Source organism: Panthera onca, chromosome C1 (genome assembly GCF_046562875.1).
Source record: "Panthera onca isolate mPanOnc1 chromosome C1, mPanOnc1 haplotype 2, whole genome shotgun sequence".
Taxonomy (NCBI): Eukaryota; Metazoa; Chordata; class Mammalia; order Carnivora; family Felidae; genus Panthera; species Panthera onca.
Window position 1 is genome coordinate 135,426,351 of NC_138346.1, and position 15,588 is coordinate 135,441,938.

Consider the following 15,588-nt stretch of genomic DNA (forward strand, 5'->3'; position numbering starts at 1 on the left):
AACTGCTTCTGAATAGAGGGAAAAAATTTGGAAAGATAACAGAGGCTCATGTCTGGTTTTGGTCTTTATTTCTTGTAAGCTGATATCATACACAGGGAATGAGGTGAAAGAACAATTCAGGGTTAATCCAAATATCCGGAAACAAATACTGTGAGATGGTGTTCATCAGGTAAAATAATCAGAGCCACAATGAGGACCTTCACATGTTAAGACCTTACCAATCTCCAAGCATCTCCTCTCTCTGGTGAGTTTTCTTGTTTTTTGGTCTTGAACACCATTCTTTAAGACTTCTAGGATTGATTCCAGTACTTGTTTGGTTCACAATGTTCCTTTCAATTTGTCAAACTAATAGACACAATTCAGGTGAAGGTTTTGAAACAAATTTTATTGGAAGAATTTTGTTACAATTGTTTATTCTTTTTAAATACATCTGAAGTTAAAATATATACATGAATGTCTTCAAGTAGAAAAAAGTGAAATATACAGGATGGGTTTGTTGTATTACACTTAGGCAAATCACAATTGTTCACTCTAGCATATTCAAACCAAAGTACAACAGTCTGAAATTTGACATTGCAATCTAGCCTTGTACTCAAACATTTGTTTAGAAATGTTTTGATGCCATAATCTTCACCAAAGGAATCAAGCCCAAATTCAAACTTGGCAGGAAAAGACAGGGAGGTAAAATGTTGTAGGGGTATTTAGAATATACTGAGAAGGGATTTGGCAATTTTTAATTCACAGTATTTCTGATATAAAAAGATCCATTCTGTTTACTGATCAAACTCACCAGTGTCGGGGCAAAGTATCAGTTGGGAAGAAATATCTCTGAAATTTTGCTATCAGAGGAAGCAATGGGATTACTTAGCAAATTCTTGACAGGATACTTCTAGTTGAAAACCAAATCTTCATTGAGGCTAACTAATGCATGATACGTGGTACATAAACAAAATTCAAATACTAAAATTAAAAATAAAGCTTTCTTTTCACTTAGTAAAAAGGGGAAATTTTACCGTGGCAGCAGCAATTAATTAAAAGAGATGAAAAATAAGAAATATAGAGAAGCTCTACTAAAATTTAAGATTTAGAGGGGAAAGGGGAAAAAAGGAAAAAAAGCTAAGAAATATTTAAATCACTTAATACACGTAGTGTTTGTGTTTTTGGAAGCACCTTTAGGATATACCACTAAGAGTTTTTATGGGGATAAATGAAACAAAGTATGTTATACACAGATCCTTAAAGTAATAGAAATATGGCAATTTTCCATAGAAACCAAGGAGGCAATGTGGTTTCTCATTTGGCAATACATAATGTAAAAATTCAAGTGACCCAGCTTCCACGGTCCCAGTTCTGCCAAATTCCTATCCAACAACATGGATAACATCTCTATACTTGGTCTACTGTTCCTGGATTAAAACTGAGAAGCAGCTCACAGGGTTCCTTGAAAAAAAATGGCCAAAGTGAATACAAAGTCACTTACTTGTGCAAAAATGCCAAAGAAAAGCTGAGGTGTCTTCTGTAATAATAAATTACTGGTTCTCTCTGTCCACAGCCCATACTTACTTTTGTATCCACTACCATCTACAAGAGTTACTCACTAGTTAACCAAACATTTACTGAGCATATAAGCTCGTGCTAAGTTTGGGGATAATGGGATGGATGAAAAGACACTTTTTGTTTTTTTGTTTTTGTTTTTTTTTTACAAACTTGCCAATATTACCAGAATTGCAAATACTAAATTTTCAAAGCCTCAGGAAGAGTTCAAAGTTCAGTATTATTATTAAGCATAGATTACTACTAATTAAGAAATAGAGTTCTTCCTTGAAAAGGTGTCTGTACAATGTAATGTTGTAAATCAAATCCTCAGATCCCTCTCCAGCAGCACAAATTATTTGTACTTCTTGGAAGAGAATTCCCTCATCAATTAGCTTAACCTCTCTCTTAGCTAGGGTGAGTTCAGGTTCTCCTTACTCATACATACATAGGCTCTCTTCTGAATCCCTCCCTTTTTCAAGCAGCTTAATCTGAGCATTAGTAAAACTTTTTTTTTTCCTAAAGATTTTGAAATACTGATTCTGATTATTCTTTTTAGTAAAGGGCCCTGCAGGGCAAGGAGGGGGTATGAGGTGGCTGCACAGTTTAAATTCAGTGGCAAAGGTAGGAAATACGCATGAGAGCACTGAATGAAGGAATGAGTTTAAGCAATGTATATGGAACTATTGCACCATAATCTATTTTGTCATGGTAATTGTTCACTGATTTTACTGGAGAGTCTGTTTAAGTCAGCTACAACTTCTTGGGTCTTTAAACCACAGCAGAATGAAGTACTTAAAACAGCAGTCATCAGAAAAACACTGGACTTAAGGTCAGTACCTTACCACTGGCTATCCCTCGGGCAAGTCATTTAAAGTCTCCCAAAACAGCTTCCTCATATGTAAAATAAAATGCAGTTAAGAATTCCTTCCCCAGAGCTGGGGTTGGGGTGGGATTTGAAAATGCTCTATCAATCATAAAAGCATGCAAAATTCTTTATTGAAATATGAGGATTTCAAATGTGATAGCCTGGAAAAGACCACACAAAGAACCTGACACAGAAATACTAATATACGTTGACCCCCAATCTTTCTGTTTTAATCTGTAGTTAGGAAATGGTTAAACATAAACCAAAAGATGGTCTCATCAAAAAGACTCCCATCTATTTAGCTTTTAACTATACTTCTCTGCAAATGTTTTTTTTTTTTTTTTGATACGTAATTTTTCATTGTATTTGTGGGTCTAGATTCTATGGTAGAGCTCTAGATGACTAAGGCTTCTGGTGGATCATGTCTTGAAACCATCTTCTTCCATTAATAAAACTTTTAGTGAGCTTCAAAGAATAACATTTATTTATTTTTGCCAACGTTCTTGTGAACTGTAAAATAATTTGTTTTGAAGATGGTAACAGAAAGAAAAAAGTTTAACTTTATCAAGGTAATGCTTTTATGTTGAAAGTAAGCAATTGAATATTTGGGGTTCAGGTAAGACTTCAAAAATTCACCCTATTGATTTAAAAAACTTGTTTGGTTCTGTATTTCATTTAATGCCCAATTTTGTGTGGCTCTGAGAACAAATATTAAAAACTCAAAAGCTCCCTAAGTAATAAAACTACCAAGTGTCAAGACTGAAATGGTATATATAACCCGTGAGAATTAGCCTAGTTTCTGAAAAGTACCAGCTCAGAGAATATAAACAAAATAAAGAAACTAAGCAATCCTTAAACTGGGTTTAGCCTCAAGCAATTAACAGAAAATTTCACTCACAAGTTAAAAGTATCCAAGAGCACAGATGTCATTGTATTTTAAAAATCAGGAACTGGTTTCATAAGAGTAAAAAAGTAAAAGAGAGTACAAAAATTATATTTTCCACAAAGAATATTCTAAACCTCATAATGAAAGTATGGAAATAATATTCTAAATCTCATAATTACTTATGAAAAACAAGACAATAAAACTCCATTTATAAAGTGCCTTAATGTACCAAAAATGGAGGTCAGCTTCCCTTTATTTACAAATGATTTTTCATCACATTTACAGAAAGGCAAATATTACACTGGAGAGGCAGCACAACAGAGTAGAAAGAACTTGACTTGGAGTCAGAAGACCTGGGTTCTAGTCTTGGCTTTGCCACTAATTCTCTCTGTGACCTTGAGTAAATGACAGCATTTCTGGGCTTCAATTTTCTCATCTCTAAAATGAGAGGTAGAATGAGACTGCTTTTAAGGACAGTCCCTTAGATGTAAAATTCTGTTACGCAATGAAATCTTTTTGTTCTTAAATCCCAGCATTGTAGGAGCATGCCACAATGTTAACAATCTATACAAAATTGATTATCCCATAGTAGGTAAAAACATCATAGAACTCTCATCAACTACATTTGGAGTCACTGACTGGGCTACTTTACAAAGGTGCACAAGTCACAGTATTTTGGTTCCTGGCATATACATGTAGGCTTTGAGGAATGCCGAAGCATCTGGATACAAGGTAAATCCCAGTGCCACTACCTACTACTTCTTTATGCCTCTGCACAAGACAGCTTGGCGACAATGAGAAGAATACGGAGCTACAGATTACACACTGCCCCTCACAAAAGTGCACAGGGAGTCAGCAAAATAAAACACACACAGTAAGCCCTTTGAGTAATATAATCTAGATTTCAAAACGCAAAACTAATATAGGTAATTTCAGTTTGGGGAAGTTTCCCTTGCTAAGTAAACTGCCCCAGAGCAAAACAAATTTGTTCTCCAGAGAATATTTTGGTTTTTAAAAAATTGGCAAAGTTCTACTCAGAGATTCATCCCCCTCCCTTGAGCCCCAAGAATTACTTAGCTCAATAATAAAGACATCTCAAATCTTTAACAACAATCAGGTAATGTTTCTGAGTGGAATTATCTATTTTAGCAGTACACCTGTGCCAAAAACACAGATGAGACAGAGTATTTGTTACAACAGTATTTGTGAGAACAAAGTTGCTTTTTTTCACACTAATTTGTCCTTACTGCACACACAGGTTTAAGGACATTTAATTAAAGCATAAATGTAAATGCCAACCTGCTAAATCATACAAGCTGGCAACCTCTTGTAACAGGTGCAAAATTAGAGTTCCATATCAATCTAATGTGTATGCTCAATGCCTTATCAAAAAGACATACGCATGCACTTGTGTATTGAGAATATAGTTAAAATGATGCAAAACTTCACTTGGGAGTGGAGGGCTTGGTGAAAGGCAGATCTGCAAATGCATCTGCAAATGCACTGGTCAGTTTTACAGGCCAGTGCAAATATTATCTCCACATGTGAACAATCAGTACAATTACGTATAATATTAGTTTTTAAAGGCACACAACCAAAATTCCTGCCTTCATCTAGACTCACATTTTCCACAATATGCCAAAACCCACAGAACACCCCAGGCTTCTATCAGGCTTGGTAGTGGATGAAAACTTCCAAATGACTACTTAGACTTATAATGAAAAAGCAGTACATTATCAGGACGTTTCCTTTTATACTTTCCCTCCTTAAACATCTCAACAGTTGTTTTCGTCAAACATATTCTGTTGCAGGAATTCTTAGCTTCAGAACTGCCTGGCAGTAAGTAGAAATGTTTTGAAAATACTGCTTAATCTGCAAAACGGAGACTGTCAACAACTCATAGCAATCTGCAGCAGTTTAGAAAAGCATAAAGTCCAGTTTTCCTACTATAGTTCATAAACTGTAGATCAGAAATAGGGAGAAAGATACTCTATAACTTAGACAAAATAACAGCGATTGTTTACATTCTAAACAAGTATTTCCATCCTGCAGGGTTTTTTCCCCCAAGAATTCAGTTTTTTAAAGTTAAAAGGGAAGATACCTTATGATAAAACAAAGAACAATGGGTAAATGTCTATCCAGATCAATATTTCTTCATAAACCACAGAGAATCTTTGAGTGTTCAAGCACTTGTCATCTCAAATCACGATTTTATTTTTCAAATACACCAGAACCCAAAAATCAACTTATTACTTCTAAGACACCTGTTTTATCACAACTGATCTGTATCTTCAATAGTTCAAACTCAATAAAATGTTGCTTTTAGGATTTCTGAAAGCAACTGTATTTGTGCAAGGCTTGCACAAGAAAACAAATTGTATGACTTAGCATTTGAAGAATGAAAAAACACAATAACATTGTCACAACCATTTCTGCCTTCACTCTACATTGCCTTTCCTTTCATTAAGAAAATCCATCAACAGCGAGGAGGCATAGCAAAGGTTATCACAGACAAGTAGCTTTTAGAGAAATTTGGGATTTAGCAGATGTTTTAAGTTAGTCAAAACAACCGTCTGTAAAACAAATGCTTTGCAAAGTTTTGAAAATACAGTCCATGGAATAATGCAATGTGAAAACTGAATTTGATTTAAAAAGCAAAATAACACCTGTTTTTTGATGAGGTAAAGCAGTAAGAGGAAACTTTTCATATATTTAAACCTATGCTGGAAGGACACGAAAAGACAATCTGTATACATCACTAACAAGAGTCTTCCACCTTATACAGATTACAGAATTACGCATTAAAAAACATATGCATGACCTTTGATGGTACATTTTTATGCTGGCAAATACATTTTCTGATACAAAGGCACTTTGAAAACCCAATATGGTTTGGTTCATAAGTTTGCAAGGTACAAACAATTTTACAAACATATGATTATACTGAAGAACGTCAACAATCGTGACATTACATATAAAATGATTTCTTTTTTTTTTTTTTTTTTTTTTTTTTAGTAACACTAGTTTTGTGGAAAGGAAGCAGTGGCTTCCATCAGCTTCAGCGAAGACATTCAGATGCCTGGAGGCCCATAGTCTGAATTCTTACTGGCTAGGAGGAGAACTGGGAGTGAGGGCATTTTTGAAATGGAAAAAGAAAAGAAAGGAAACAAAAACTAACATCCTGGAACAAAACTAGAAACCTCAGAAATCAAAATGGTTTGGAGGGAAGAGCACAAAAGACAAGACCAACAGTCCAGGAGAGACCCTCTTAACTCTGATCCCTCAGCGGTGAAGTCCTGGCAGAGCACAAACAGCTGACGCTACCTGGTGTACTTGGGAGCTGGGGACCTGTAGTGACGATTTCCGTCTTAAAAAGCTAGGTACAGTGTTTTGGATTGTACAGTACCAGAAATATTGGGTCCCCCAAAAAGGACAATTTCTTTTCATTCATTACATGGCCGCGAAGTCAATCTGTACATAAAGCTGTCTCACTCCAGCCTGAAAAGTTAAAAAAAAAAAAAAAAATTAGAAAATCAAACCAGTAACACACTACACATTTCAGAAATTAATTTAAAAAAAAAAAAAAAAAACTTTTTTTTTTTTTTTTTTTTTTTTTAAAGGAAAGCATTACTTTTCTCTTCTGCCTCTGGAACAATTATTCTCTATTTTTCATCATAAAGGGCCAGCAATGTTACTTTAGAAATAAGCATAGTGACAAGTTGCAAAAAACATCCTTCATTTGCCTCTAGGGAAGAAAGCCATGCTACTGATTATAAACCATGTCCCAGCGAAATTTGGAACAATTAGGTTACCCGTGTACTGTTACTCTGCCAGAGAACACCATAGTGCTTGCTTAGTTGGCTACTAAAATCATAAATCGATCCAGGCCCCATCTCCCTGTGACGGATGATTAGTAAACACTTACGTATGACCATCTGTTGGTCATTTAAATACATTCTACTCCTCTCTTCCATTTTGGATGTGAACTCACTACTCAAAGACTGTTCTCTAAATTGCCACCAGCTCTCCTACATTACCAATTTTTGTGTATTTGCTGCCTACAATTCCTTTTCTCTCTTCTCTTGAACACATTTCAGCTGAACTTTTGCTACCCACCACTTTGCAAAGCTGTTGGTCAGGGTCGCCTCCAAGGTGCTCAGACCAGTGCTCACTTGTCAGTCCTCTTAGCAGTTAGTCTATCAGCAAGGACACAGGCGATCTCCTCTCCTAACGAAAACGCTTTATCCCTCTTGGCTTCCAGAGAATACTCACTGGTAACTTTTTACCTCATTTATCAGTCTTCCTTAATCTCCCCTTTGGTGCTTCTTTCTCCTAACTTGGAGTACTAAGCACTAACTACCCAAAGGCCCAGTCCTCAGATTCCTTCTTTTTCTGCACTGTTCCCTAGCTGATCTCATCTAATATCCAGACTTTCGGTACCAGGTATATGCTCATCCTCCCACATTTGTATTTCCACATTGGAACCTACCAACCGTCTACTTGACAGTTTTAGCCAGATGTCTGACAAGTATTACAACACAGCCAAACTGAACACTATTGCCTCCCCTCAAAGCCTGGTGCTCTTGCATCTTCTACGGTTCAATCCTATCCTTAATGTTACAACTGAAAGACCTTTCTCTCACACTCAGCCCATTAGGAATACCTGTTTGCCTCACTTTCAAAACACCACAGTCCCAGAATCTGACCACTTCACATCACCTCCAATTGCTGCCACTTTGGCCTGAGGCACTCTCATCTCTTGCCTGGATTTTGTAATGGCTTCCGATCTAGTTCCCATGCCTCTGCCTTTGCCTTCCTTTGGTCTACGTGCAGCAGAACAGTGGCAGTGGTATCACTCCAGCACTCAAAGCCTACAACTGCTCATCTTCCTTGGTCCTTACAGTGGCCTACAAACCCCCGTGACCTGGTCCCAATTACCTCTCTGACTCCTCTCCTCTTGTTCCAGCTTCACTCGACCCTTCTGCCAGTAACAGCGTTCCCTGAGATAACCATGTGACATGCTCCCTCTCCGGTCAGACACCAGTGAGGCCTACCCTATATAAAATGCATTCGGTTCATTTATCCAACAAGTATGCACCCTACCCTTCCCTAACCCTGATTCCCCAATCCACAACACTTACCACCTCCTGACACATTATAAAATTTAGCATTTGCTATGCTGCTGTGTTTACTGTTGCTCACCCATTATCATGTAATCTCTCCAAAAAAAAGGATTTTGTCTTTTTTTTCACTGCTGACCTCTATACCTCAAGTAATGCCTGGCACAGAGTAAGTAATCAATAAATGTTTACTGGATGAACAGAAATTCTACTAAATTCCTTCCTTCGAAAAAAAATAATTGTTTAAATGAAAGCCTATAATAGTTTAAGAATTTTCTTGTCAGTACCACAGAATGAAAGGTAAATCAGAATATTAATGGAAAGGAAAAGAGCCAGAGTGGGGGATAAAAATCTATTAACACTACCATCTTGAGGTAATTTCTAGCATGTCTTTATTTCCTAGCGTTCACGGTGGAGGGCTCTGCAAGGCACTGATGGGTGTGTGGGAGGAGCAGGAGCAGGAGCGACTCTGATGGGATAAAACACTGGGGAGACCTGGAAGCTTCCCAGCACAGAACACCCTTCAGCTTTCTTGCTGCATTAAAAAATAATAATAAAATAAATCTTTGCTGCGGTCAAGTTAAAGCTGTTATTCAAAATTGTTAGTTGTTATTCAAATTTCCGGAAAATACATTTAATAGCAGCCTCTCCTTAAAGAGGCTTCTGGCAGAAAACAGAAGGATTTGGGGCTAACATTTAGAACAAACCTCAATTGTCTCATTGTAAAAGCGTCGATACATACCAAGCCTACTCATCTCACAAAACTGTTACATGTTCATCCAGTATTTGACAAATGTTTAATAAAGCCTTGTTCCATACCAGGCACTACTGGAAGGAACATATGTGAACATATAAGAAAGGATTTCATGTGCTATTAAAGTCTACGGAAACAAATTATTATGATTCATTCTAGGTAAGTGTATTTGATTTACTCAACCCAGATGGCCTCTGAAATAATGAAGGAACTTTCTGCAAAATTCCTGTATGTCTGACCTTAAAAAAACAACTTCGGCCCAAATAACTGGCTTAATTTCTTGTCTCTTTTAACAAAATTCTTAATGAAAGTAAAATGGGCAAACTAAGTTGGGCTCCTGTCACTAGCCCTGTCACTTTCCTCACTCCCAGCCCTACTACAGTGAAAATGGTAATAAGAAATGAGGTTAGCCCAAGGCAATAAAAAAAGAGGAAAAACAAAGAGGCTAGGTAAATTGATCTTTGCATAATCATGAGTTAATTACTCAAGCTTATATCTTTCCCCTGAGAGGCTACAGCTTTACATAAAAAGCTTGGTCTAACAGAAGCAGTCATTTTGCTTCATCCAGCTGTCCTGAGGGGGACAGGCTCAAGTTTTCCAGCTTCCCATGTTCCTTTCTCCGTTTCCTTCAAAGTAAAGAAGCAGAATTGCCAAAGAATCCTATACTGAGTCATGTACTCCCTGAATGCAAGCCAGCTTTTCAATACAGTTTACTCTCACCATAAAGAGAGGACAAATACTCTAGCAGTTCAAAACGGCTTGGTTACATTAAAACATTCTACCCCTGGGATGGCACCAGGAGTCATAGCCTGGCAGGGGATTGTCTTTAAAAAGTGAAAACTATATAATATTCATTGTATCTTATATCATGAGAGTAATATAAACCAGAATTCAGTCAACACTTTTTAAAACTAAGACTTACTTTTTAACACACATGCACTGCTAAGAAAATAAATGTTAACCTGGTGCCATAGACTTAGAAAATCCTCAATAAATACTCACTGTTGTGAAAAGGCAAATGACTCAGAAACTTTTAAAAAATTAGGAAAGTAAACGGGAAAATGGCTACAGAAAATTCTGGTTTGTGTTCTCTACCAAATTATACAGAAGCTTTCTACTTTTTAGTTTTTGAATATATAATATTAACTTTATCCTTTTATTTATTTATTTTTAAACATTTATTCATTTTTAAGAGACAGTGTAAGTGGGGGAGGGGCAGAGAGAGAAGGAGACACAGAATCTGAAACAGGCTGCAGGCTCTGGAGTTGTCAGCACAGAGCCCAATGCTGGGCTTGAACTAGCAGACCATGACATCATGACCTGAGCTGAAGTTGAACACTTAACTGACTGAGACAGCCAGCCGCCCCTGACTTTATCCTTTTAAACTGAAGTGTTGAAAACTGCCTTACACTTGCATATAAAACTAAAGCATCTCAGAATTAGTGAAACAGCGAGTGAATATGATAAAATTATTTTTTAATTTTTTTTAACGTTTATTCATTTTTGAAAGAGAGACAGAGCATGAGTGGAGGAGGGGCACAGAGAGAGGGAGACACAGAATCCAAAGCAGGCTCCAGGCACCAAGCTGTCAGCACAGAGCCTGATGCGGGTCTTGAACTCATGAACCATGAGATCATGACCTGAGCCAAAGTCGGATGCCCAACCAACTGAGCCATCCAGGCACCCTGGTGAATGTGATGAAATTGTAAGTCATGAGCAATAACTTGGGCCCGGGTTCCTTCTTCTAAAAATTGCAAATAATAGAACCTGTTTTGTAAGGCTAGATTATTATGTTAAGCACCTGTCAAAATGCTTGGCACTGGTGGGCTCTCAATAAAGGTGATTTGCTACTGCTATTATTTTCTGCCCTCCATCAACCAACCAATGAAAGCTTAAACCTTGTGAATTAATTAAAAACAATAAACCTAGGGACCTGTCTGCCTCACATCCTATGGCTGTTTACTCCAACCTCCTCAGAAGGTGCACATACAATGAAAAAAATGTAAAGTTGGATAAGGAAAAGTTGAAGAGTTGGGAAGCAGAATCGATACATAAAAATTAAGATTAAAACCATCTACAAACAGGAAAGGGGTAGGTAGCTTTTCCCACTCGCTACCCTTACCCTCCAGCAGACATGAGGCTGGGGGAGGTCTATGGTCAGACAGGGAGGGATCAGGAGCATGGAGGGATGGGGAGGTTCCTGAAACTTGGGTAACTCCCATTTGCGCATGTGAAGAGGCTTTCTGGTTCCTTCCTGGATTTTCAGTATGAACTTCTATTTTGAGGCTAGAGAATAGAGCACAAAAAGCTGAAGCAGGAAGCGGGGGTTCAGGACTTAATATGCATAACAGACACAGGAGAGTAGAAAAGATGAAAGAAATCATGATAGAAGTTCTATCACTGAATAAAGAGCATGTCTTAAGCTTGACTGTCTTCAGTGCTTTGTGGAACTGAAGAGGGCAATGAAACAGAAGCATATTTGAGATTTTTTCTTCAAACATTATTTCTAACAAAACAGTATATTAAAAAAATTAACAGATGATATCAGCAAGTTTTAAAGAAACATAAAATGTTAAATTGCCGTCTTAATCCAGTATCCTTTCTCTTCCTGTTCATACACCAAATATAAAAAATAAGTTTTCTATCTCCTCAATTGCCAAATGATAACTCATTTTTTAAAAGTTAGTGCAGGGGAGAATGGGAGAGAGAACTTTTTTTATGCCAACAGAAAACCTTGTAGTTTAAAAATCGCATTATCCCTTAACTAAAAATCCCTAAGGAATCTAAGTTCACCAATTCACTTGTTTTACTCTCTCTTCATGCACAGCAAGCCAACTCCTTTGTCCATTAATTGATAACCAAGGAAAATGAGAATAAAAAGGACATGCCTAATATACAGTTCTAAAGAGTCATGAAGCTTACAGTTTTATCACCAGAATGGAAAATTATAATTCACAGACTGATGTTGGTCCTTTCAGTTTAAGGTTATCTTCATACACAGTTTAGCAAGAACAACTTACTAACCAAAAACTATTACTTAAATTCTGATTTAAGATCAGCTGTAAGAAAGATACCTGCAAATGTCATAAAACCAAAAAGTGTAACTTATTATTGAGAAGATCCTTCTCAGTCTTTTGGAACTTCAATTTCTGCTATGTCAGAACCAAAACAATGATCACCAAACAACTGTAAAATAATTAAAGGATGGAATGAAACATCAGTAGGGTGACCCCTGCTCCCCTCTAGAAAAAACGTGTTGAACCATCTTCACTGCAAATCCCTGGTCTCTGCTGAGCGTGGAACAGGGTGGCTTGACCCTGGCTGATGAAAAGGCTTAAAATATTTTTCAGAGCTTAAAAATTTCAAAACCCAAATACAGTCTCCAAAACCAAAGAAGCAGCTGAATAAACTTTCAGCTTCAGCCATTTGAAAAGCCAAGATTTCCAGGGTTACCAGAAGAACGTCCTCCACCTACTTCAGTTACAACTTCAGCAGTTCCTAAGCACAGACACAGCTGCTTGTGCATTTCTAAACCTAGAAGTGGCATTTCCTTTGCAGAGGGAAAACCGTGACTAAGCGCCCAAGTCACAGAAGAGTACAGTGTGTCCTACAGGTCAACAGAGGCTTATACAATGGGGGTGGAAGGACATGGTAGAACCAGAAGAAAAAGGTAAAGGAGAGAATGATGATCTAGAAATAACGGGGGAAGAGCAAAGTTATTGCTAGCCACATTCTCCTTTGGCCTCTAACACAGGAAGGAGGTGGGAGAAGGATTCAGACGTACTGTGAAGGTCTTGCACACTTCATTATGACATGAAAGCCATAATGATACAGACTTATTATAGTGTCTGTTAAGAAAAGACACGTAGTTCTTCAGATCCCAGAGTAAGTGGTACCAGCAGACTGTTTTATACTAGAGTAAGTCTTGCTGTTGCCTATACATAAAATTATGTCATTACTTATCCCCCAAGGAACATTAACATACATTTCTCATTATTAGAGAAATCATTTCATTTCTTTTCCTATTTTTTTTGAGATGTCATTTAATTTGTACTAAGGTCCTGAACTTAACTAAACTGCATATTATGTTCTGTTGTCCATGTCTGAAGATAATGATGTTTCTCTCCCTCTCTTCCTTTTTCTCTCCCTCTTTCCCTTTCTGTGTGTGTGTGTGTGTGTGTGTGTCTGTATATATCATGACCGTATTTTTGTGCTGTGGTTAAAAAGACCAATGAGAACCCAACCATACTTTTTCCATACTTAGCATATGTAAAGACAGTTTTGTTCAAATACAATTTTAAGAATTTGTTTATTCAACAAATTTATTATACATGTACATTTTTCTAAGTATTGGGAATGCAAAATCATGATGTCTGGAAGGAACCTGAAGATAAATATGTATTATCACAGGATAAAGTAATGCTGCTTGGAGGGGTTTTTAGGCTTCAGAGGGAAAGTAACAATTGAAATGGACCTTTAGATTAGAGTACAATTTGTCCCACACAGGAAAGTAAATAGTCTGGAGGGATATGAAGTACATGGGAATGAAGAACAGGAGGCTTGAAAACTGAATGGGGCTGTGCTGAAGTTTGGGTTTTATCCTGGTGGCAATGAGGGGTCTCTAAAGTTTTTATTTTTTAATTTTTATTTTGAAAAACTTTAAGATCAAAAGAATAGTATGATAAATACCTATCTACCCATCGCCTACATTCACCAGTCGCTAACATTCTGCCACATTTCCTTTATTTCTCTAAAAGGAATCTTTTCACTTTTGCTGAACCATTTGAAAATCAGACATCCTGACCCTTTGCCGCTAAATCCTTCAGCATGTATCTGCTCAGAATGGGAACTTTCTTTGATAACCACAATATCATTATCACACCCAAGAAATCTAACACCTACACAATTATTATGAACTATTATGCAGTCCATATTCGGATTTCCCAATCACCCAATAATTTCCTCTGTGCCTGTTTTTTTATTTCCAATCCAAGATTCAACCAAGGATTATGTATTGCATTTAATTGTGAAGTCTCTAATTTAGCATAATCCCCTAGTAGTTATTTTCCCCCTTTCTTGACACTGACAGTTGGTAACAATGCAGGCTAACAGTCTTGTAGAAGTTTCTACAAGCTGGGATTGTCTGATTGTTTGCTAGTGATTAGATTCATGTTAACCATCTCTGGCAACAATACCACACAGGTGGTGTTATAGGCTTCTCACTGCTTCACACCAGGAGGCATGTGCCAGTTTTAAAGCACACAGTTTCAAGGCATGGAAACAGTTCCTCACTAGATCTATGTGCTAGATAATTTTGGCAGCAGTGTCAACATCTAGATTATTTTGCCAAACGTTTCCAGCAAACTGGAGTGAGAGAAGAATTTCTATTTTCTCACTCTCTCCTTAGATGTTCTTATTCTCCCAATAGATAAGAGAAGAACACAGCAATCACTCCTCCAATGGTTATTGGTCACATGACTATGTCAACCCACGATGGCTTAAGCATTAATATAATGAAATAATTTGGTTGCAGGCATGCATTGACTAATTTGTGAACCCAAACACAACAGCATATTAAGCTTTTACATCAACACAGAACTATGGCTTTGCTATCCTACAAAACCGTTAACAGTCTACTTTTAGCTAAAGCCACTGACAAGGCATTATTCTTATTCCAAATGCTATTTTAGTTCCTGGCTTTAAAAAGCATTCAATATGCCTTGTAAGGAGTATACAATAAAGGAGGATCTACTTTTTCTTAAAAGAATTCAAATTAGTGCAATAATGAGTAAATAGGAATATCTTCCTTAAGAGTATTAACTAAAATTAGAATCCCAAATTTGACAGTATGAGTGAAAAAAGTACCTTTATGCTTTCCTCATAGTATAGGACAGATATAAGTATTTACTCTGTTAAATAGTAAATATTTTTTAAACTAGTAGATAAATTCAAAGATCCTTAAGAAGTTAATAAAAGAAGTCATACCTGAGTAAAAATGTTATGTGTTTGGCTTAAAATCCACCTGGCATCAGCATCAGGTGCTACTACTAATTTCAACGTCCCAACGTAAACATCAGAACATAAGGTCCAGAAGTGCTGTTCTTGTAAACTGTAAACTCCTTGTAACTGCTGCACCTGAAATATAAAGGACAGATATTAGCATCGTAATCAAGCACAAGGGCCCCCTTATTTTATTATGTATGCTATTTTATAATTATTATATGCAACAGTTCAGTACACTCTTACTTAAATTATTAACCATAATATTATCATATTATTACGTGGCATTTCAGTAAACATGGATTCTATTCTCTGGTTCAAAAACGGGGTTGGAGAGGGGTGCTTGGGTGGCTCAGTTGTTAAAGGTCCAACTTTGGCTCAGGTCATGATTTCACAGTTCGTGGGTTCGAACCCCACGTCGGGCTCT

General features: G+C 37.0%; 2 protein-coding genes across 8 annotated transcripts in view; one reads left to right on the forward strand and one right to left on the reverse strand.

Moving 5' to 3' along the window:
- Positions 1–15,588, forward strand: part of DPH5 (diphthamide biosynthesis 5) — an 84,182-nt gene that overhangs the window by 46,135 nt on the left and 22,459 nt on the right. The window contains exons 9-10 of one of the 6 annotated variants that reach the window (XR_013557468.2): positions 80–244; positions 6,303–6,825. The exons of 1 other annotated variant lie outside the window; for it this stretch is intronic. Coding sequence is in view for 3 of the 5 variants with exons in the window: in XM_060623148.3 (XP_060479131.1) it covers positions 6,303–6,385 (83 nt within the window). In the remaining 2 variants the exon portion in view is untranslated. Of the gene's footprint in view, positions 1–79; positions 8,614–15,588 lie in introns of those variants that run through there. 4 more of the 6 variants (XR_013557467.2, XM_060623148.3, XM_060623149.3 and 1 more) reach the window with 4 other exon arrangements.
- The window catches only part of SLC30A7 (solute carrier family 30 member 7), an 80,559-nt gene continuing 71,241 nt past the window's right edge, over positions 6,271–15,588 (reverse strand). For both annotated transcript variants that reach the window (XM_060623136.3, XM_060623135.3), the window contains 2 exons: positions 15,147–15,296; positions 6,271–6,785 (listed from right to left, as the gene is read on the reverse strand). In XM_060623136.3, coding sequence (XP_060479119.1) covers positions 6,738–6,785; positions 15,147–15,296 — 198 coding nt within the window. In that variant the 3' untranslated portion in view covers positions 6,271–6,737. The remainder of the gene's footprint in view (positions 6,786–15,146; positions 15,297–15,588) is intronic.